The 24345-nt window shown below is 42.1% G+C and overlaps 1 protein-coding gene across 1 annotated transcript in view; it reads right to left on the bottom strand.

Moving 5' to 3' along the window:
• Positions 1-11599, bottom strand: part of LOC119658261 (cholecystokinin receptor type A) — a 482976-nt gene extending 471377 nt beyond the window's left edge. Inside the window, exon 1 of the mRNA XM_038065553.1 lies at positions 11204-11599. Within this exon, the coding sequence (XP_037921481.1) occupies positions 11204-11543 (340 nt within the window). The 5' untranslated portion in view covers positions 11544-11599. The remainder of the gene's footprint in view (positions 1-11203) is intronic.
• Between the last annotated feature and the right edge of the window lie 12746 nt (positions 11600-24345).

Below are 24345 nucleotides of genomic sequence, written 5' to 3'. Positions count from 1 at the left end.
CGAATGGTCTTCAGAGTGATCCTGCTGCTTTTATCTGGCGTCGCACATTGGTCAAGGTAAGGCCTCATCAGTCGTCTTATCCATTTCGTCTAGATACCGAATTCTCTCATGGCGTGTACAGTTTTACCCATCCGGTGTCAGTCAGTTAAAACCCAACTGACCTTATGGCAGGCTCTGTGCTCGAACAATTTGCCGCCAGCAAAGCAGTGGAAGTGGCGGAAATCCACAAACCTCCCACCACTACGATCACAAGTAGTTAGCCCACCTTAGTATTCAAATCACTCATCGCAATGGTAACTTCAAGAATGCCTCCAGAAGTTCGTGTAATTGTTCATTGAAAGCATCCCTCTCCCCTATATCGGAAATCCCCATTGGAGCAAAGTAAAAAAAAATTTGGCGACTGTCTCGAAATTGAGGTAAATTCAGTTTTTAAAGCGGTAGTCGAAACTGTACTTTCATCCACGAAATATCGATTGGAAAACATATAAGAACTACTAGAAACCACTTGATGCACTTAGAGGACGTCACTTGTTGTTGCTCGCAGATTTTGGAATAGTTACTGTATTTATCTGAGTGGCCAAATATTCTTATCTTACACTGCGCACTTTTGTGTTCACCTCTGTGTATACTAGAGTTTGTGTTATCACTTTTTTGTGGGTCGGCGGACCGACTATAGAGTATTTAATGATATATAGAGTATTTAATGGTCCTCCAGTTCGGGGAAAGCCTTCAGCCTCGACGAAGACACCAACTTGGGCCCGCTTCGAACATCGTATTATATATGGCATTTGGGGTTCGCGTCTCCTATGTGCCGCCACACTATACCATTGTGCTGTTCCTTAACCTGGACCGAAATCTTGCAATCAGAAGTTTGCTAGACCGGTTCCCAGGTTGAAAAAGCACGCCTTCTGATAGCCATCAGAAACCAGACACCGGATTCGCGGCTGCTAACACTTAGCTTTCCAGAATACAGAGCCACATTAGCAGGACAAGAGGGGTAGGAATACTTTCCAAAGTCCCACTATCTTTCCTCACTCAGCCCCAGAATGTCCCGCTTGCATATTCCGCTCGGCTTGGAGAAGGCAAGTATTCTACCTCGATATCGTTTTCGGGGTGCGTACACACATCCAGAAAACCATGTGCTCGAACTGGGTTTGTTGATCAGCCACAAAATGAAACCTGCTGTTTTCAGCATTGAACGGCTATCCATTCTGCACTTGCGAGGCAAATTTAGAAATATTAAAGAAATATAAGGTCCACCCCCCTACAGAGAAGACTGCAGTCGGAGAAGAATACCTTCAACGAAGAAGTAGAGCGAACCCTCGAAGCCTGTCTCAGGTATTATATCAAAATCATACTTGGAGATTTTAACAACCAAGTAGTGACGAAGCCCGTGTTCAGGCGATACGTTCGCTCCTCTAGCTTACATGAGGATACCAATGATAACGGGCTGCGGATTATTCAATTAGCAGTGTCACAAGAAATGGTTGTTGGAAGTACCTGGTTTACGCGTAAAGCAGTCCACGAACATACATGGTCCTCTCCAGACGAGACCACTTTCAACCAAATTGACCACGTGTTGATCGAACGCCGCCACCTCTCAGCCTTGATGAATGTCAGAGCATATAGGGGGGCCAATATAGACTCGGATCACTATCTCGTTGGCATGGTGCTCCGGGCTCGAATAACAACACTGCCTAGAATTCCCTCTGACAATCAGGTTTGAGTTACTACTGGAGCCATCCACAACACAGTCCTTCATAACACCTAGAAGTGGAGAATAGATGCCGCAATAACTGCAGCTAACAGATGTCCTGGAAATGAAGCAACGACAAATGATCACCATAATCATCTGAAGAACGTTATCATTAATATGGTCACAAACACAGCTAGGAAGCTTAGGAGAATCAACAGGTCTATAAACTCGAAAAGTACATTGAGCAACCGCACCAGGTGCGAATGTTTTACCAACAAGTCTTATACACCTCGATGCTCATCCTGCCGAGACAAAGAAAAAAATCTAATTTCCGATATAATGGGCACATTGGAGCAATGGATTCAGTAGTTTGATGAGCTGCTCAACAACCAGAACATCGGCGAGTTGGAGGCTCCGCCAACTGAAAACATCGGAAAAATACTGCCACCACCAAGTATAGAAGAAACAGTCCGTGCAATTCATCGGCTTAAAAATCATAAGCCGCCAGGAGCCGATGAAATTACAGCCGTATTGATTGAACATGGAGGCGACCAACTACACAAAGTGATTCATTTACTGATGCTCAAAGTGTGGGACAGCGAATCAATGCCTGACGACTGGCAACGGGACTTTATCTGTCCCATACATGTCCCATAGTGAAGCAATTATAGAGATATCACGTTGCTGAGTATCGACTCTCGATCTTTTCATCGACTGCCTAACTGTTTCGCTCAAAAAGTCTCACCATAGGGTCAAAACTCTTACTGTAGCTTATGATGACGATGGGTCAGGACGCCAGACAGCTTTTAGGGATATGAAATTGGGCGACCTCGGCACAAAACCGGGTTGTTCGGAGTTCCTTATTAAGGCAGGCGTTGTGCCGTTGATGATAATGATGATGGTTGAGAAAAATCGTAATGACGAGGTTTAACGAACATATAAGTAAAGCATAAGTGGCGAAAGAGAAACACGGACTAACTTAAGGATAATGGCCTCCATAAATTCGACACCATTAACAGGTGGTTTTTGGATTAATAGGAGAGCAACTAACTAACTAGGTTTAGGTATTTGAAGGACAAGCTGGTTCATAAGCAAGTCAGATTAAAACTTACTAAGGAAGAGGCCAACTAGTCCTCGAAATAAAAAAAAAAATCAGACTTTTCTTTTTAGCTCGAAGATAGCACAGACAATCGTTACTGAAAAGTTCTGGCTAAATATGCCACAACAGCCTTTACGGCCGACATTTTCGTTTTCAAAAGAGAAGATCCTCTCACAAGTGACAAACACAAAACTCTATTTCGAAGTTTACCCTTTCAAAAACAGAAAACGCATCGGTGTTAGGCAATGGAAAGTGGTTTTATCACCGATAGTTTGGTAGAACAACAATGGAAAGTTAGTTGTGTGTTGTCCCAGCATAAAAGCTGCACGTACACTCCAGTAGAAATCGTTTAGAAATCATTATGAACCTTCAGCCACTGTTCTCGGGAAATACTTCATGTAGCTCTGCTGAAAATACCACACCGATTGCACGAATTTACGTATTTTCCTCCGACTAACTCCAGTAGTTCGCATTTTCTCTAAAGTACGCTTCATGCACAATAAGCACTTTAGTTGTCACGTTTCGAATGAAAACTTGTCAAGTTCCGTGAGAAATGCATTCCCTGAAGGCTCCGAGTGGTTAAAGTTTTAAAGCGTTGGTCACTCCACTGACGATTTGCTGCTTGCAAGCTTTAATAATTTAATTTAAAAGCACTGGTTTGCAACAGATACAATGATTATTAAAGACCATAATTGATGTGACATGCTACCGATATCCCGCCAACCATTTACTTCCTAATTTACTGGAAATTCATCATTAATCCCTGTTTTTCTACAATCGCGAAATATTTACAAAAAACTACCACATGGCAGGTACAATAAACCGCGAACTTTTCACTAAATTAAATTAGCACTTTTTTGAATTTATTACGCCCCTCCAATTATAAACACAATGCAACCATCAATTTTTCTGCAAAAAAATCCATCTGTCCCACACCTCATAAACACCTCAGCACCTCCCCGAAAATTGGGGCAACTTGAAAATTAATGAGTTTAGGGTTGATGAGGGCTTTAGCGTTTAACTTTTGAATAAAATTAAAAAAGTGAGTGGAAAAATTTTAAATAAAATATTGAAAAGACATTAATTCAATTTTCGAGGTTCAGTTAGGCAAATAGAAATTTTAAGAGAGACAACTCAATTGAAAAGCAAAAATTTTTAGGGCATGATACCAGGGAGCAATGCGAATAGCAAAATCTGGATTGAAAAGGTACCTGCAGAGAGAGACAAATTGTCAAACTAATGAAAATATCGAACACGAGTAAATTGGATAAATTTACAAGCTGCAGCAGATTTACTGCTATCAATGATCAATGGCTTACAGGTCATAAAACCAAAATGCGTAACCCATCAGTTGCTCCTGAAAATTAAAGATGACTAGGTTAAGACTGTACACGGCCATGGAAGAATTTGGCATCCCGACGAAATTGATAAGGCTGACTAGGCTGAGACTGACCAATGTGCCAGACCAAATAAAAGCGGCAGGATCGCTCTCGAGACCAACATCAACCACGGTCTAAGACAAGGTGATCCCCTATCATGCGCCCGCTGCACATCAATGAAGGCAATACGAAATATATGGTGGCAACGTCAGTGCCAAAAACCAACCAACCAACATCATCAAATCGCACTGATCAAACCAGAAGAATAATGATAGCAGACTACAACTTTGAGACCGTTGATCCCTATCTCCTATCTAGGGTCGAAAATAACAACCGATAACAGCTGCAACGAAGAAATCTGCGCACGGTTGTTGGCAGCCAACAAAGCCTATTTCAGCTTACAAAAACTGTTTCGACCGAAACGTCTCACCATAGGGTCAAAGCTCGTACTATATAAGACTATGATCTTGCGAGTCCTCATGTATTCCTCCGAGACTTGGGTTCTTAGCAAGAAAAATTGCGAACTCTTGACCGCGTTCGAGAGAAGAATCCTCCGAAGAATTTGTGACTCCTATATGAGGATCGACCATTCGGTAGCATACATAACGATGAAATCTATGAGCGACACCATCACCGTCAGTTTGTGGATGAAATCCGACTAATAGGTTGCGGTGGGCGGGGCACTTAATCCGTATGGATGAGGATGATCCAGCCCGAAAAGTCAATAAGGACAATATCTATGGTAGAAAAAGAAAACGAGACAGACCCTGCTTGAGATGGAGCGGTGACCTAGGCGTTGATGATGGTGATGTTACGACGAAAAGACTTCTCATCGAAACCAAGTTGAAGTACTTCACACATACTCTTGCTACATATATTGATGATGTCTACTTGTTCCGTGAAAGAGATCCCCGATGACTCAAAAACATTTGTGCACAATAAAGGCTAAATAGGAGAGCCGTAGAATGAACTGTGGCTTATCGTGTTTGACAGCTCTAACGAAGTGAAATAGTTCATTTCAATTAAATCAATCAGCTACACTCTAATCTACTTCGAATAGACCATGAATATCAGATTCTGCAGTAATCCGAGCTACCGTTTACAATAGCGTTGAGTTAGATGCGGGTGAGTATCCCAAGGCATAAGAAGGAAGCCACAAATGTGCAAACTGCGCGACAAGTGACTACGCCGACCTAATATAGTAAGTGCGTAGAGTTAGCGGGAAAGTTTGGCTGATGCTCGAACAAAGAAAGTGCTGCTCTGCAATACTTCTACGCATAGTCCAAATTTTTATTCCAAGATCACAACATCAATCCAAGTGTACCGGAAGGAAGTATTCTGGGTTGTAGGTTATACCTGAGATACTCCTCGAGTATACCAACAAACAGAAACCTAGCGACGAATTTAAATCCAAAATTGGCATCAGGCAAGTTAACAGTCCAATCAAAACGGGTAGAGGAGTGGCTTGTAGCCTAGATGATCTAAGTAAATAAAATAAGATATGAAGATATCTGCAGGTTAGGATAAATGGTCCACTACCTCAGACGTTGCTTTGCGCCGTGACCAAAAGCGGCTAAGATATTGCTTGCTCCGTCCACATAAACTTAAAAACCCGATAATGCTATGAATTATATTCATCGGAACTGTCAGGTTTCCAACCTTAGCTGGTTTTAAACAAGATTGTATAGTATGGCTGATTTCCTGCGCCAAAAGAATGGTTTCTGGAATTCATCGAACCAACACAGGAAGTTGAGTAGCTCCACCATGTTATTTTTATAGCATGCTGGTCTCAAACCCAGATAAAGAAAAAAAGTTTGAGGCAATGTACTTTGCACTACCTTCAGTAAGACCAATGTTCGCTTGTGCATCCGTAGTATGGTGGATTAATGTGAAACAAAAGAATTTTCGCTGCAAACTAACCACACTGCAAAGAACTGTATGTTTGTATATTACCGGTGCCATGAGTACGACATCCGACCCAGCTCTAAATGCATTACTCAATTTGCAGCCTTGAATTAATTTATTCAGAGCACTGCAATGAGAACAGCCCATAGACTAATTCCATTAGATCTATGGGGAAACAACAGACGTGGGGGCAAAAAGCATTGGAAGTATTATTGGGAGAACCGAATCCAGTTTTTGTAATTCTCGGATCCTGATACATCCATTTGGCATAAGTTATGAAGTTATCTTGGAACGAAGAGGAAACTGGGACGAAGAAAAATGCATGTCAGGATATACTGACATCTTCTACACCGATGGCTCAAAACAGAACCAGGTACTGGAGCAGGAATAAAAACGAAAAGACGAGGGGCAATATACAACGGGTTCATTTTTCCCTATACCTGGACCGGAACCAGTAATTTGGGAGTCAAAAACTGGCAATAAGCTTCCCATTATGATAGGTGGCTGAACCTTAGGCCTGATAAACACATCAAACTTTTTCTGTGTCTCCATCACGCACACAGCATGTTCCTACTAATTACTCCATCACGCACCCACCATAATTACAGAATTGCCTGAAGGAATCCTCACTGAAAGCCTCCATTACCTCTATATTGTGCTTCGTTGGCGGCTACCACTATACTATTAAAAAGTTCCTACTTCCGGATCGAAATTGGATTCTGTACGAAACTGGCTCCCAGGTAAGGAGGAGAGCTCGAATTGCGGATGCTGTCAAACCCCGGATTCATGATTACTTCCATCAACACTTTCCGAGTAGAATAGCGCAGGGGAGTGATCTCCGGAATCCTACCATCTAACCTCAGCTGAATGCGGAATGTTCAGCTCAAGTTAGAGAAAGTTTTGGATGGCTTCTATACCGGTATCAAGAGGTGAATGCAGTCCAGAATCCAATTTCTATCCTTATACGCAACCGAAGATCATAACGCCGCCCTGACTCGAGACGTAGATAATAGCAAGAATAATTTCCAAATTTACAGTATTGATGTATTAGAGTATCAAAGAAGAAAAAGTCTTATCAAGTCAAACATCTTGGTCTGCGCTTGGGCAAACGCCTCACAACAAAAACACATACAAAAGCCAAAAACCAACAACAATAACATCAAGCCTAAAGCAATTTATTGCCCAAAGTGGAGTCGAAAATTATGTTCTACAATATTTTACTTCGGTAAGAAATTTGAAATATATTGGAGCATCAGTGCAAATAGAGATAGAGTAGCGGTGACCGAAGGCTTAATCCAGCAGCTGATTACCTGGTACACTGACAGATCCCTCACAACAGCAAGAGCAGGCGCGGGTCATTAGTCCAACGAAAATGTCCTTTGAAGCATATTCCAGGCGGATATATACACCAAAGATAGATGTACCTCCTTCAACCTTTAAAGGATCTATACCGAGCGGAACATTGCTATTCTAACCGGCACGCCTGGATACTCTAGGCCACATTGCGTTAGAAGGCAATGAATCAGTGAACAATCTGGCCAGGAAAGGAGCAGCGATGACTCTATACGGACCAAAAATATTGTGAGGAATCGAGAATAGAATCACGACTACTACGCTAAGATTGTTTAAACCTCCCCAAGAAGAGCATCTGGATCATAGTAGGAATACTTAATAGTCACTGCAGGAAAAGCTATCACCTTGAAACATTATTGATATTTACGCACCTCGTCCGTAATTCTGTGGAAAAATGACGAAACTTCCACAAAGCTCTCAACCTCTGAGGCAGTGTCTGACAATTGTACAGAGTAGATTCACCTGGGAGAATACTTAATACCAGATGTTAGATTGATATATTTGGAAGTGGATTGGTACCCACGATGAAGCATAAAACCTGGTTATCGACTGTTTAAGCAACAGCAACAGCTCTACTACCAAACCCTATCTCCACCTACACGTGGACGTCGGCTACCATAGCTTACAAAAGAATACCCAATAATAATGAACTCCAGATTATTCAGTTAGCAATATCGCACCAAATATTTCTTGCCTGGTTTGCGCGGAAAGCGCTCCACACACATACATGGACCTCTACAATGACTGATACGACGATGACTGCAAGCTAGCAACCAACCAGAATAATGTTCCATACCGAGTAATGTTGCACTGGTCAAATGAGAATAATAAAGATAGGAGATTACTATCGACAGCCAACAAAGCATATTTCAGCTTACAAAAACTGTTCCGCTCGAAACGTTTCACCAAGAAATATCCTCGCCAATCGTCATGTATTACTCGGAGACTTCTTAGCAAGAAAAATTTGGAACGCTTGACCGCGTTCGAGAGAAAAGTCCTCCGAAGAATTTTTGGTCCCCTACATGAGGTTTGAGGATTCTGTAGTCTACATAACGATGAAATTTATGAGCGATACCAGATACCGGTTGTTGAGCCGTTGATGATGATGAAGGTCCTGAAGACGAGGCAACAAATGGTCTTCACAACCACCTGAAAAAATGTTATAATTGGTACCGCTACAAACATACTTAGCCCCAATTACAAAAAAAAGTCGAAACGACCGGTATGACGATGAATATAATCTATGAACGAAACGAAAAAATATTCCGTACCGAGTAATGTTGCGCTCTCAAGGAACGCAGGCGCGAGACCTATCACGAACTTTGTCGAGCGGAAAAGCCACTTAACAGAAGCAAAAGAAGCCCTCCATGAAGTAGAAAAGTAGAGAAAGCAACCGCACCAATCGCGTTTCACCAACAAATTAGCAGAATAAAACCTTAAATACGATCATGCTCATCCTGCCAAGACAAAGAGAGAAATCTGGTTTCCGATCGATTGGGCATATTGGAGCAATGGGTTGAGTATGAGCTGAGGCCTCACTCCATGCAAATCAGCAGATTTTGTCTGTCTGTCACCCACCTACTGGCCCATACTAATGATATTAATATTATGGTAGGAACAACCCGAGGAGTGCAGGACTGGTGATCTTGGGCTACACATTAATGAAGGCAAGACAAAGTACATGGTGGCAACGTCAGCACTACTTCTACTGGTCACATAAGAACTATGAAGATAGGGGATTTCAACTTTAAGACCATTGATAATTTCTTCATTTTATCATCAAATCCCCACATGGTTGTTGAGAGCAAACAAAGCATATTTCAGCTTACAAAAACTATTCCGCTCAAAACGTCTTACCATAGAGTCAAAACTCTTACTGTAAAAACAAAGATCTTGCCAGTCTTCAAATATTCTTCAGAGACTTAGGTTCTTAAAAAGAAAAATTGGAAACTCTTGTCCGCGTTCAAGATAAGAATCCTTTGAAGAATTGTTGATCTCCTACGTAAGGTCATAACCTAAATCACGACGGAATCTATGGGTGGTAACATGACCTCAATGGGTTGCGGTGGCCGCCTCACTTTATCCGTATGGATGAGGATTATCTACCTCGAAAAGTCTGTAAGGACAATGGTAGGAAAAGAATAAGAGGCAGACCCTACGTCAAGTATATTGAATTGGTAGACATCAGCGTAAAAGCAGGATGTCTGGAGTTCGTTATTAAGGCAGGCCTCGACCGAGTAACATTTATTGCGCCGTTGATGATGAAAAATTAACATAGTTTCATGATTGTTGATCTGTTGCGCAAGGTATTCATAAGGCTAAAAAAAAAGTAGGCGACTCACTACACCTTCACCTTACAACAAGCGGTAGCAAGCCCCTATTTTTTCTAAGGCAGAATAGGGGCTGACATCACTTAACTGGATCAATAAATGGAGGTAAAAGGCTTACACGGTGATCCCATGGATTGTCTCAGCACCACAGTATGCTAGGGTTTTATATGCGCTCTCCATTATAACGTGGTCAATATTCCAGGTTGTGAATGCCGGGCCATTTTATTTCCGAAAAATCTATTTCGGTATCTATATAATGAGGAAACCTTTAAGCGATATCGTGACTTATAGTCATGGACGAAATCAGACTGAATAGGCTGTGGTGGGTTGGTTACTACATCCGAATATACCGGAATGTCTACAAAGATAATATATATAGATGAGGAGATAGGCCCTACTTTCTGTGGAATCATAACATTTGGCGGAACACTAAGAATTTATTGGGGATAACGAATTGAACCTGACTTGCGCAAACCGTTGATGATGATTAAATCCTTTCTGATTCTAACCCTGGTGGGAAACTCAACCGAACATAATTGCTGGAGATAAGATGATTCACTGGTACCATGGACCTAAATACTGATCGATCGGGAAATTGAGTCCTATACACGCATATAAACAAAAGATAATACTCAATAGTTCTGAGTGCGGTTTGGATTCGGACTGACAAGCTTTAACTGATCGATCTATTTGGTGTTGACATTCGCCATTACAGCGGAATAAAGGGTTATTTGTGATCTACTGGCTCCGCAAGTAAGGGAAATTTGCTGTATAGTTCGTATAGCATTGTCAAGTATGGTTCTAACATACTTTTTGGTATCCCAAGATTTCCCATGACTCAGTCTGGTATAAAGCCTGCAAAAATACATTGTCCTTCATATGTGATCGGTATTGGGGACGGTTTTTGCGAGACTTTCCATTAATGTAACACTAAGCGCACCACCAAAGACGTTTTCTTTTTTAAGGATTCTCCAAGCCTAAATGCTCACCAAGTAGATAAAATTTAGTATCTGCGAAGATTGGCCTAAGTTAGAAATAATAATAAAAAAATATGCATTTTTGCTACAACCGAATTCCAATCCGCGATTAATTCTTCAATTATAACAAACTATTCAAAATTCAGCGATAAAGTTCTATCGTTTTCTAAGGATAATTGAATCATTCAAATACTACTACGCTATATTTGCAAATTTCTTGGGGGTTTGTATAATGGACAACCTAATCTAGAGCTGAAAGAGATATCACCCCTGCATGACACTGAGGAGTCGATCACTTTTGAAAACAGACGAATTTGAATGTTTCCTATCGGCATACATAAATACTGAAAACTTTGAGGGTATCGCCAACATCCATTCCAGAATAAATACTCTTCGGCACAATTTGAATATTTAAATGAGTCCCTCCATAAACTTTACTTTCACCTTAAACGTTTCACACTTACCTTGTAAGTACGGAATCAATTTACACATCAATTCTCCAAACACGAAATCCCTTAATAAAGTTCCAACCAATGTAAATGGCATGCAAAGTACTCCCAAAAGAATATCCGAAACGGCCAAATTCAGTAGGAATAAGTTAGTAATCGTCCTCATGCGACGATTCTGCACTAACGTAGATATAACCAGGATATTGCCAATAATTGCAAGGAGCAGGATAATTGTGTAAAAAGGAATTTGAAAGCGAGCGGAACCGAGTAGAGCAACTTTGGCGGCCGTCGACGCACTTCTTGTATTATTCACTGTCACATTCTGAAAATATTCTAAACTGCTTGCTGTCGGCATATTGACTTTTTTTTCAATTACTTCTACCACTTGCACAGAAAATTCCGAAAGGAACGCGTTTTCACTATTGAACCGTTATTTAACGGACATGAGGACGAAAAGGATGGTACGGAATCATCTACGGATAAAACTTGTTGCCGCGAATGGCAAGCATCAACTGAAGCTGTTTGCAAGAGTATCCTTCGAATGGTCATACAGTTGATACTTCCAAGCGGAACCTCATCGAGGAGCTCTTGTTGCTACAGGATTCTGAATGGACCAGGATCCACATTCATCCCTTCTTGTGCAGTTAAACTTTCGAGCTTTTCGATGAACTGGTACGTAGCTGGCGTACATAAATTCATCTCAATTTAACTAGAAGTGGATTCTCGTTTGGGGATTCCCCCGAAATTTTCAAACATTCCAAGATACCTTTCTGGATTGATTTCTAGAACATGAACGACCGTAGCAAACATTTACCATTGACACCATCCAGGAGGAAGGGGAGACTTAATATAACTAGTACTCTTCGGGAATAGGGGGAGGGCAATTTGCAGTAAGTTAAACAGCATTGAGGGCTAAGTGTAATATGTAGGCAGAGGTATGGCCATGTACTGAAACCGTGCGGATGCCATGAGCGATTAAAGAAGCAATACCAATCGAGAAGCTTTAAGTTTCCGGAGGAAGAATGCAGCAAGGGCTTCCCTACAACACGTGTGTTGAAGGAAATAGGAATTCCACTAATCTTAGCACGAATTTCTTTAATCCGCAATTCTTCTCAGTATTGTTTTTCTTGATGATTTATTTTCTTCTCAGCAGAATTTTAGGAGAGTTTAAGTGGTGTCAAGAAACTTTTTATTTAGTGGCAAAAGTTGGGAATTGATTAAAACAGCAATATAGGTTTGATGGGCTCTTTTTGTGTGATACTGTAGTGAAAGTGGTCTTTAAAATTACACCAATTACACCAAAGGTCCCAAATTATCTCTATCGTCAATTCCGTTTTAAATTCATCATGATTCCGTCTTTCAAGGTTAATTAAATATTTATCTCCAAGATAAAGTAGTGCCTGAAAAATATATACGCAATTTTCCTAAATTCCACATTCCGTCAAAAGTTAGGACTTCAAATAATTCTCCTGCTCCTACATGACCAACAAGAAATTATTTGAATGTTCGGTTAGTTATAGAGATACCATTGGTCTTCCGTGAGGAGTAGAGTCTCAACCACATTTCACTCCGTAACTGTTTGAGAACGTTGGAACGGATCTCTGTGGATCATTTCAGGTGAAAACTTCAAATCTGCAAACTATGGAGGTGTACGTTACCTCTTTTTGTATATATGGCTACTAAGGCCATACATCTGGAGAAATGTTTAGATCTTACGATGAATGCATATATGGCGGCTTTGCAACGAATCGTGTGTAGGAGAGGTCAACCTAAAACGATTCGTTCCGAAACCGGCACAATTTTAGTGGGAGCCTCGAAATTCCTCCGGAAAGCGTGGCGAAGGTGGAGCGAGAATGTGCAGGTCCACGAGCCAGAGGCAAACTAGATGGTATCACAACCTCCTAAAGCCAGTTATTTGAGGCCGCTGTAGGCAATTTGAAAAGCGGTCACAGTCCTCTAAATTGGAAAATCGCTACTATAGATGAAGCGTATCCGGACCGTAAGGGAGTTGTGCGGCAGGTGAAAACTAAAAACAGCTGCCAGGGACAACGTTCATCAGGCTGTGCATCAGGTCGCCCCTCTTCTTAAGGTAGAGGAGAATGGGCTACCCTTAGAGGAAAAATACGATCTAAAAGGGCAGCCCCCAGAAACGGGGTGCACCAGCCTCGGACACGAACTACGTCTAGAGTTCAACAATTGTTGTTATCACATGCAGCGATGTTGCTATGTATATGCCTCTTAGTCAGCAAAATCGTCACTGATTCAGTGGAACCAGTGTTACAATCCAAGGTGGTTGAAATTGAAGACGTCCAGGTTCAAGCGTTCTAGCTCAACTATACCATTCTGACCTCTGTGACTTTCATGTGGTTCTCCAAGATTTGCGAGGGATTAGTAAAAGGGGAGACACGAAGTTATTGTAATAATTTGAAATCCTCAGTTGAGGTGCTAACAGGCAATATTATCAGAGAATTAAACGAATTATACAAAGTTAAACGAGTCCGGCGGACTCCGTTCGGACTAGCCATAGCTGTCGAAGGGTCCCTCAAGCTAAGGGCCAAGTATTTCACCTGGTTAGCTACAACAGAAGCCGTAAAGAATTTGAGTTATCAGGATATAGCCATTCGTAATGAGCTAGATTCAATGAAGCGTCATCAAGCAAGGATTACTGCTCTGACAATGAAAGTGAACCTCGGATATCAGCAAGTGGAAGGGCAAATCAATAAAGTAATGGAGCAACAAAGGAAATCTATGCTTCGGCAGAAAATTATGGAATTTTCTACGAGTGTCAAAAGTTTTTTTGAGGAAGTTGAAACGAAGCAAAACCAATTACGAAACCTTCGAACCACAAAAAAGTTGGCGGAATACGTAAACAAAATCAATAAGGTTTCTCACATAGTATTGTCAGAGTTAGAGGATCCGGACAGAATATTCAACGCCTAGAATTATTCAATGGTCGCAGGATTAAAGGGCGGGTTTTTAAGTATCGATTATAAAATTAAAAAAAATTAATTAAAATATTAATTATTTGTAGGACTCAATAAATAGACTCTTCTTCGAGGAAAGGGCAGTGGAGATCCTACCCCAACTGTGTGAACTCAGACTGATGCGCACTAGTTCATCGTGTATCAAGGAGATTGTAAGAGGGAGTCGACGGTTGCCTGGCTGGTGCTCTCTAAAGGAATGTATTGTATATCGCTCATGTTTGATCTAAAATAGGGGTGATCTTCAAGGGCCGAGCAGAAAGTATACCTATCACTTACAACGGCACCCAGTTGGAGATTAGGGAATCGGTAACGATGTTTGAAAAGGACATCTGTACGCCTGATGTTGTTTCCTTTGATATTAGGGAGGTATCTTCCAGCATTACGAAGAATTGGACCGAAACCTATAGCGCAGTGACTATTAACTCGGAGGAGCTAGATATAGAATCCATGAAACAGGAGCTTGGGAAAGAAAGGTAGAGGCGTTGAAGCATTATATTCTGCATGGGTGCGCAGGAGGAGGGTTGCTGTCAGGGGTCATTGTTATATGAGTTCTCATGTGGATAGCTAAGAACAAAAAAAAAGAAAAGGTGTAGAATCCCCATCATTTGTAACCTACCTGTCACCTGAGGATCGACGACCAACGCGTTGCCCGGAAGAAGAGTCAAACGAGGACTCCTAAGGGCATGTTCATTGAGCGTTAACGGATTTCCCTGCTTCAAACAATGTAATAATATACATACATAGTTATTGTAAATATCAACTAAATCCCATTTACCTAGCTAACGGTCCAATTAGGTTTTATAATTAACCAATGAAAAGCGTTAGAAGTAATGCATGTATGAGAGACAGGAGCATATAAAAAAAAATGTAGATATGCACGCCAACCAGGGGACTGCTTTCCTAACCACAGGTCTCTGATATCCGAAAGAAAGTAGTATATACTAATAAATAAAGTTACTAACTTTTGAATTTTAAATATGCTCTACATTTCTGCACTCAGCCTTTGGATATTGAATTTCAAGAATTCTTGCGAGAAGAAACGCAAAATCAAACATTTTATGTTGTGAAAGTTTTAATCATGTAACTCTAACAGATTAATTATTAAGCCAAAAATATATATATGCATGTATGAATTGTAAAGTGACCGTTCCACTGAACAGGATTTCATCGAACGACTTTGGAGAAAGCGCCGTTGTGCATTGCGTTCCAGTAAGGTTGTGTTGGATAATATAAGGTTTAATACCAAACACAGAAAATTCAACCGCCGCAGATTTCTAGAACAAAGCTCCGCAACTAGTGACGCATATTGTCGCGCGGAAGAATGTTTAGACGATTTTCTGAATATTTCATTTGTGCAACCGTATCCAAACCAGCATAAATAATAAACATCTGGCCTTGCAGCTGTAACTGGAACAGTAACATCGTTTGCAGTTTTTCCAAGTCGGCCGAATTTCTGATACGGCGCCCTTGCCAGGCACCAGATTAAACAAGTCGGGAAACCGGAAGCTGGACGCTTCAGGTACGAAAGGTTTTGTGTATTTCTTAGTACCAAAAATTACTCTGGAAGACACATGTCGGAAACACTTGTCGGAAAGCCACGAGGGCTCTGATGACTTGCAGATCCATAGCAGGAAAAAAATGGGGTTGTAGCCCGAAGATACTACTTTGGATATATACTGCAATAGTAAGACCAATGATTACCTATGGAGCGGTAATCTGGGCAGAAAGAACCCAACTCAGCACACAAGCCAGGGAATTACATAAGCTCCAAAGGCTGGCTTGCGTGTGTATCAGTGGGGCAATGAGGACATGCCCAACGGCATCCCTGGAGGTCCTTCTGGGATTAACCCCTCTCCATCTGCACATACAGATGCAGGCAAGGAGATCAATATTCAGGATGGCCGGTAGCATGAGTGAGGCGGGGAGCTGCCTAAATCGAAGGAAGATTGATATCCTTTCTAGGCGGTATCCCGAATTACTGATACCGAGGGACAACATGACAACGAGGTTTCACTTCGATAAGAAGTTTGAAACACGTTGGAGTAACAAGACAAACTGGGAAAGCGTGGCTGTGACATACGGCTTAGACCAGCAACTGATTACTTGGTACACTGACGGATCCCTCACAGCAGAGGGAGCGGGTGCCGGTGTCATTGGTCCAAGGAAAATGTACTTTGAGCCAATGGGCAGGTACACTAGCATATTCCAGGCGGAAATTTATGCCATAGACAAATGTGCCTCCTTTAATCTGCAAAGGAACTACAGGGGGCAGAACATAGCTATTCTCACCGATAGCCAAGCAGCGATCAAGGCACTTAGGTCCAACCAGGTGAACTCTAAACTGGTATGGGAATGCCTTGAGAGACTGAATACACTCGGCTCGTCCAACAAGGTCTGGATACTTTGGGTTCCAGGCCATGCTGGGCTGGAAGGCAATGAGGCAGCGGATGAACTAGCCAAGAAGGGAGCAGGGATGCCTTTATACGGGCCAGAACCCTTCTGTGGAATCGGAAACGGTTTCATGGCTATGAATCTAAGAAACGAAGAAAAACGGTTGAGGGAACTATATTGGGCGGGCCTACCAGGGATGGAGCAGTCCAGGGTGCTTATTGGGGGATACGAACCCATGCGCACAAAGGATTGCTTAAACCTCACCAAAAAGAACCTCCGAATCATAGTGGGAATTCTCACTGGTCATTGTCGGCTGAACTACCACCTAGGGAAGCTAGGGATATCTACGGACACTGCCTGCAGGTTCTGTGAGGAGGAGGACGAAACCTCTATGCACGTCCTGGGACAGTGTCCAGCACTTGTCCAAAGTAGGTCGATACATCTGGGAGAACACTTAATACCAGATGCAAAGCTGAAACTTCTGGAAGTGGGGAACATACTAAAATTCCTAACGGTTACTGGCCTGCTTGAGATACTATGATCAACAGGTACACTATAACCAGTAAAAGGGGCACAATAGTTCTTCAAGGACGCGGTGCGACTTTCCCTTAACAAAAATTATAAATAGTACGTAGCACGTAATATATTCATATATTATCTGAGAGTATCCAATTTCGGGTGATATTGACATTCACAGTCTTCAATTTTCAAAGAAACAACAAATTTGAGGTATTATAACTTTGTTAGTAATAGTGCAAACTTGGTAAGATCATGCTCTACATTATAACCTATATCACTGCAAAATTTCATGGTACTAGGATGAACTTAAGGGGGGTTTTTAACCAATTACAAAAAATTGTAGTAATATACTATTATTAACTTTATTTAAACAGATATCGGCATGGAAGGTATTTCGGAGCCCAGGCACCATATAGTGTCAGCCTCCTGATTTTTTTTCAGATTTTTGGGTTGGGTAGTTTCTGAGAATGGCCCCCTTAAAGACGTGATCACTTTCAACCCCCCGCGCTCCCCACCCTTCCAACGAATGTCAAAACTAAGATCAGCTTTGAAAAGTACTAATCGAGACCTTTAATTTGATACCCCACATGACTATATTTGATGAAAAAAAATTTTACACCCTCCTTTTGCATGTATGGGGACCCCCCCTTAAATTCGACGTAAAAGGATGTAATTCACTGTATGCGTGAGCGTTCACAGTTCCCACCTTTCTACCAAATTTGGTGTCAATCGCTATAACCGTCTCCGAGAAAAATGCGTGTGACGGACAGACAGACAGACAGACAGACAGACAGACGGACAGACAGACAGACAGACAGACAGACAGTAAACCGATTTTAATAAGGTTTTGTGTTTACACAAAACCTTAAAAAGAACAAATCTTCTCTGGTAGACCGCATAAGGTATCAGTCGTTCAGTCACCAAGATGTACTTTCCACTTCCATACGACAGTCGCATCATGAAAAATCTCGTTATTGAACCTTTTATAAGCAACCGTAGACCCGACATGAAAGCAAGAGCAAAGGACTAACAAGTTATGATCTCCTTAGAGTCCAGTATCAGGGCTCATTCCCCCACCCCCTTCTTCTCCACACCTACAAGTTAACAAATCTGCTACTCTGTGCAGTGGATTTGATTGGCGCTGTCAGTCAATTACAACATGCTACCAAGGAGCTCTCTGTTCGAAATTTTCACAGGCCAGAGTGCATCGATGACACCACGGAGACAGGTGTTAATGAAGGATTGGAGCTTTTGAGTAACAGTGTTGATCACTTTCCATGTGCTGCTCCCATGTAACAGAAAAGAGAGAATGTTGGCACGAATCAACCCCCAACTTGAACTGCCCCTCGTCGTGGATGGAGTGTCTGCTGTTAATATTCCTCACAAGAACATCGAAAGACCGCCTGCAATTATTAATTACTTGCGACAGCTTCCGCTTTCCTGTTTAGCGCAATAATAAATTTCCTTATGGCGCAATGTACGATTCACTTCCCACGAGTTTCCGGAATAACTCGCTCAAGTGGTTCAAGATGTTAACAGGATAGTTTCTTTCACTGTGGAACAACTACCGGGCTCCGAACTGTGTTGAGCTTTGCGGATCGAAGCTCCCTTTCCCTCTAAGAAAGTTGAAACGTAATACCCCTGCGAAGGACAATATCAGGGACTCTCTTGTTTCGCACATCTTGAAGACTCCTAAATCTATTGCTGATCACAAGGTGGTCTATCTGATTAAATGTATCTTGCCGGTCGGTTGAGACCTAACTGAGCTTAAAACCGGCTCTGCGCTCGAACAATTTGCCGTCAATAAGGAGGAGGTGCAAGCCACAGCAAGCTGTACACATTTCACCATTGTCGTTACAGTCCCTAAGACCGTGTTTCCCATCACGTGTTTGAAGGTTTTATTAGAGTCCATCTTCGCGGTCAGATCACCGATGACAATCGTATCTTTACCTCTAGTTAACCTCTTCTAGACTGCGTCAAGTTGCTGGTAAAACGTCTCCTTCTCCTCTACATCGGAAGTCTCCATTGATGCGTAAAACTGCGCATTGAAATGTTTTTTATTCTTGCAGTTAGTATTCTGTCTGATATCGGTTCCTAGGACAAGAGAGCCTAGCGGGTGCGATAAACATTCAACCAATAGTTCCGGCAGACAAAATACAACAAGAAAAGAAATGTCCCCAAGCGTTCCACCATCTTACAGGGGTGAAGATGCAGAAATACATTAACCATTGTGCCCAACGTCCAGCGCAATATACACTGCCTAATGCCAATGATGTCTTCCTAGCGTCTAATAGTAAAAATAATCTCGAGCAACTTGTTCGAAAATGGAATGATCGCCTCATGCAACACGATCTCAGATTGAATCTGAATAAAACTGAATTTTTGTCGACCGATCCCCAAGCATAATCACTGTCAGCGGCAGTGACCTGCCCAGAATTGAGCGATTTAAATACCTGGAGTCAACGCTATCAGCCAATGGAGAATTGCGCTATGAAAAGAAAGATCTCTAAGACCGTATTTCCCCATCCTATCCAGATCAAGGTGCTATCTTAAGAACGATTTTCCTAGGCGGAATTCAATTTCTCATACAAAGTGTAGCGGAAGTGTCTGTTGGTACATAACACGGTACTGCATAGATGCTTCTCTATCTTTTACTCTGCATCTCTAATCTCGGTAAGTACCGTACTCTAGAGAGACTTCTCATTCTGGGCTGGAATCACACAAACATGCAGTAATCGCTAATTCGATAACGGATTCGCGCTTACTTCCTGAGGGTTTCCTAAGGTACTATAACATGGTATCGCAAAAAGAAGAAGAATCCCTTGGAAAGCCTCACCATGCTTTGGTTGAATATTTTATCCCTGGTTGACCTGACCTTGGTATCGAATATAAATTTGATTAGTTTTTAAAAATGCCCACGTTTCCCGATAACGATATCAACAGTTTAGTTAGGGGCACTGCAATAGTGCAAAGTACATATACATATAGTACAAGGAGAAACGGTGGGAGTCGTCGGACTTGGTGACTGGGTCGGGCTCCCGTAATGGACAGCGTCGAAACCGCTAGTCGTTGGGCGGTTCGACTTCTTAGCGCGACGTTGACCAGGAGCATTGCTCCGCCTACTGCAGCTGTTTCGCCACAATCTGTGGCGACTACTTCAGCAGATTCGTTTAGGCATCGAATGAAGTGAACTGAGGAAATGACTCCCTTCATCATCCGCTCCTACTACGAAATAACGGCGGGGGCACACCTTGGTGCACCAGAGATTCTTCGAGCTTTTCCCGCAATATGCGCACGTGACTGTACAGCGAGTCGCAGACCAGCACGGCTTTATTACTTGCAGCGACACAATCCCGGCTATAATCAGGGAGCATGTTCGGCTTGAGGTCATCGCGGAAACTGGTGGCCAAGAGTCGACGGGGGCAGAGGCGGCATCAACAACACCACGCCGCACTGCCGTCCAGCTGAGGTTCGAATTCCAAAGTTCGTGTATAAAATTCCCGGAAATGGATGGTTTACAGGTTCTATGCATCTCCAGCAACTCCGACAATTCTATCTCAAATCAATCATTATATTGCACCTCGACTGGGTGCTGATATGTCGCTGCTGCAACTACAATCAATTGTGCATTATGGTGCAGTTACGGCTGTCAGATTGCACGATCAGAAGCAATCGCGTTATTGGTTTGAGTGACCGAAGAAATCCACCAGGAATATTCGCCTCGAAAGTCGAACTTACTCAATAAGGCAGGACATTAATATACTCACTCAAATCAGCTCGGACAATGACACCATACGAGTGAAGAATAAAGTGCAGGGGTCTACAGGAACTATGCCATTTCCAGTGAGCCACCCGTAGTTGAAATCCTGGACACACTAAAGCAGAAACTTTCTTTCACACGCAGTGGGTTACGACGGTGTGGCGAAAGTAAATACAAACATGTCCAGGATGCAACGTTCGCGAAGAACCTGCCGAGTTTTTTTTTCAGATCTCCCAACGAATCCCAACAGAGCGTCTAGATAGTATAGTTTTCGGTAGCAGAAGCAAGCAGAAGTTACCCGTTCAGCATGCTGACTATGGTGAGTGGATTACCGCCGAAGGCCCCCCCATGCCACTTTTCCGGACATGAATTTTGAGGATGTTACCGAAGAGGAGGTTCGACGAGCTGTAAAAAGCTCGAAGAACTGGAGGGATCCAGGTCTGGATCGGGTCCAGAACTTCTGGTACAAAAAGTTACTGGTGAACTTTTTGTACCAGAAGTTCTGCATAGTCGGTTGGGACATAGCGTAAATCAGGTCATAAGTCATTCTTAACGTTCATTATTAGTGGAAGGGTCAATGCACATCTCAAGACCAACAACATTCTGGCCGAGGAACAGAACGGCTGCCTAGTTAGATGAAGGGGTTGCAAAGAGCAGCTCATTATCGACTCGGTAGTTGTAGGACAGGCAACTAGAGGGCAGAGAAACCTCTTTAGTTGCAATATCGATTATGCCAAGGTTTCCGATAGCGTTCCGCATACCTGGCTATCCTACGTCTGTATCGCATTTATCTCAAACTAATAAAGTTTTTGGCGACAATCATGGAAGGATGGCATACCACCTTATCAGTGCGTTCATCTAAGGGTACTAATGCCTCAGAGCCTATCTATACTCGGGGAAGCATGGCGTCAAGTCCGATTGGGTTTTGCATGGCACTGAACCCATTTCCTGGCTACTGAATGATGCTAGAGGACATGGTTCTGCAATCAAATATGGCCTAGGTGCTAAGTGTGAGCTGACACACTTGATGCACTTAGATGACATCAAGTTGTATGCTGGTACTGACGACCACCTTAGAAGTCTGTTGCGAATAATAGATATGTTCAGCCGTAATATTTGGATGGGAATTGGATTGGAAAAGTGTCGAATCCAAGCCATCCACAAAGGTAGTCACGAGTCGCATGCCAGACATAGCAATGATGACCACATCGAAGCAATGACCGAGATAGACTTCCACAAATATCGAGGAATTCTGCAAGGAATCCACGCTCGAGCTGGTGATCTGAAGGATGCTCTGTTTTCCGAATTCCTGTAACGTGTGTAGCTGGTACTGAAATCGCATCTCTCGGAGAAGAATAATTAAACTCTGCCGTGGAGCAGATAAACCTGCCTCGTGACATCCGAGGCAGGGGCGCGGTTGACATAGCGGCACAATATTAGCACCAAGTCGATTCGATAGTTCCGCTTACAGCACGTACTGAGACCGGCAAATTCTTACTAATCGCCACATACCGACGGGTCGCTCCGCATATATTATCGATGTTACCATCCCCCATAATAGCAACATTGAACGGAAATACCTAAAAGAGAATGTGAACTATGAGCCGCTGGCTCGGGAAATCAAAGAAATTTGGCGTCTCGAGCTGGGAGTTTTAGTTCCCATAATATTGTCAGCAACAGGTATTGTACCTAAATCCCTCATGGCTACCTTTGATATCCTGGGACTCTCACATAGTCTGGTTCAAACCATGCAGAAATACGCCATTTTGTATCCGTGTTCGTTATTCCGGCGACTTCTCGACGGATTCTACCATTATTAACCTACCACCGGGCACCACCACCAGCACCCCTTTATCTATAATGTAGGTAGGATAGTGAAAGCCTAAATACTTGGCACGTAGTGCTAGTATTAGATAAAATCCGCCATCTGCCGAAATTGTGACAGCTCAAAAAATAATAATGATAATCGTTAGTGCAACAATCCAATTGATTGGACACTTGAAAGGTGTTAGAGCATTTCCTTGTGACTGTAACGGTACACTAGAGGATTACGGTACCCAGTAGGAGGCAATTCGCTCAGCATTGCACTTGCCCGTGATTATTACCCTGATCTGATTCAGGAACTCATTCACAGCTGAGCCGGCTGGAAGACGACATTCGGTCACAATAGAAATCCATCTGCCACCAGTGATCCGCAACCTTCCACTACGATTATTCAGCGCTCTAAGCACTGAACCACCCAATTACGACCTATACTTCCGTTTAATCAATATTAAAAGAGTAACTCACTTAGCATTTTTCAAATTCCTGTGCAATAAGAGTAATTATTTAGCTTTCCTTGCTAAATCCATATTAAAATTCTCTCACAGCATACCGTTTAGATTACTGAAGTTTATAAGGAGGACATAAAAAACACCTCTATAATTCTCCATTGTAATTTACCCCGTCTGCATCTGGCAAAACTAATCGTGAGCTATTTTTTGTTGGCAGTCTTGGGTTCAGCTTCTTAACACGCCAGGTTGCAGTTCATACACAATTTTTTTCCATCACTGTTGGTTGGACGCTATTTCACTTCTCCGAGATTATCCTAAACTACAAGTTGCCTTATTTTCAAGATTGCTGGAAATATGTTTGCTTCTGTTAATTACACCAAACTAATTTGAATATTTGGGTCCAAACGACTGCTTGTCGTCTGAAGACACTTCAAGATTCTTCGCAAAGTAATCTTAAGTTTAACAATTTAAAAAAATTCAAACTCAACGATCGCTGCGGTTGTTCTTTATAACCTCCATGTTGGTGCCATAGTCCTACGAACTCGCAGCTACAGGACTATTTACTGAAATTACTAAAAGTACAAATTAAAATTAATGAGACCATCTAATCAGCACTAGGTGAAAGATGAAAGAGTAAAGAATTTTCCCTTCAGTGCCAACCAACTTTACACCTTAAGACAGCTATGGAATGAGCCTCCTTTGAAAATATCTCTCATTTTGAAGCACCATCTCCTGCGTTTATTAAGCTTACCCTATTCTACTTAATGGGCTACAAAAACACCTCAACCATTATTCTAAGCATTCCTGAGGAAAGATTATCATCCCCGAACCCGACATTTTTCAAGGAAATTTACATAATCGCTTGAAAAAAAGAAAGAAAAAGTAGAAAAAAATATGAGTTCGAAATTTTCCGGGAAAACGTGGGTAACATACTTTTTCTTTCAACAGAAAACTTGAAGCACGCAGATACTAACAGTCATACATGCTAAAGTAAATTGCAAGCATTCATCATGATTTTCTGCTTTATGAGTTATGAGAAAGTGAACATGGAAATCACATGAGGATGTTGACAGGATTCTCAATTTATTGGATATTTCTTACCATCGAAGATACAATTACGGACATTCTTACATGCAGTCACGTTTTTCGGCAATCGTTGGTACAACAAGATTATTTCTTCTGAAATGTAGATTTTTTTCAAGCATAAATTGGACCAACTCAATATACAAT

The sequence above is a fragment of the Hermetia illucens genome, chromosome 5, assembly GCF_905115235.1.
Source record: "Hermetia illucens chromosome 5, iHerIll2.2.curated.20191125, whole genome shotgun sequence".
Lineage (NCBI taxonomy): Eukaryota > Metazoa > Arthropoda > Insecta > Diptera > Stratiomyidae > Hermetia > Hermetia illucens.
This window is presented reverse-complemented; position numbering and strand designations above follow the sequence as displayed.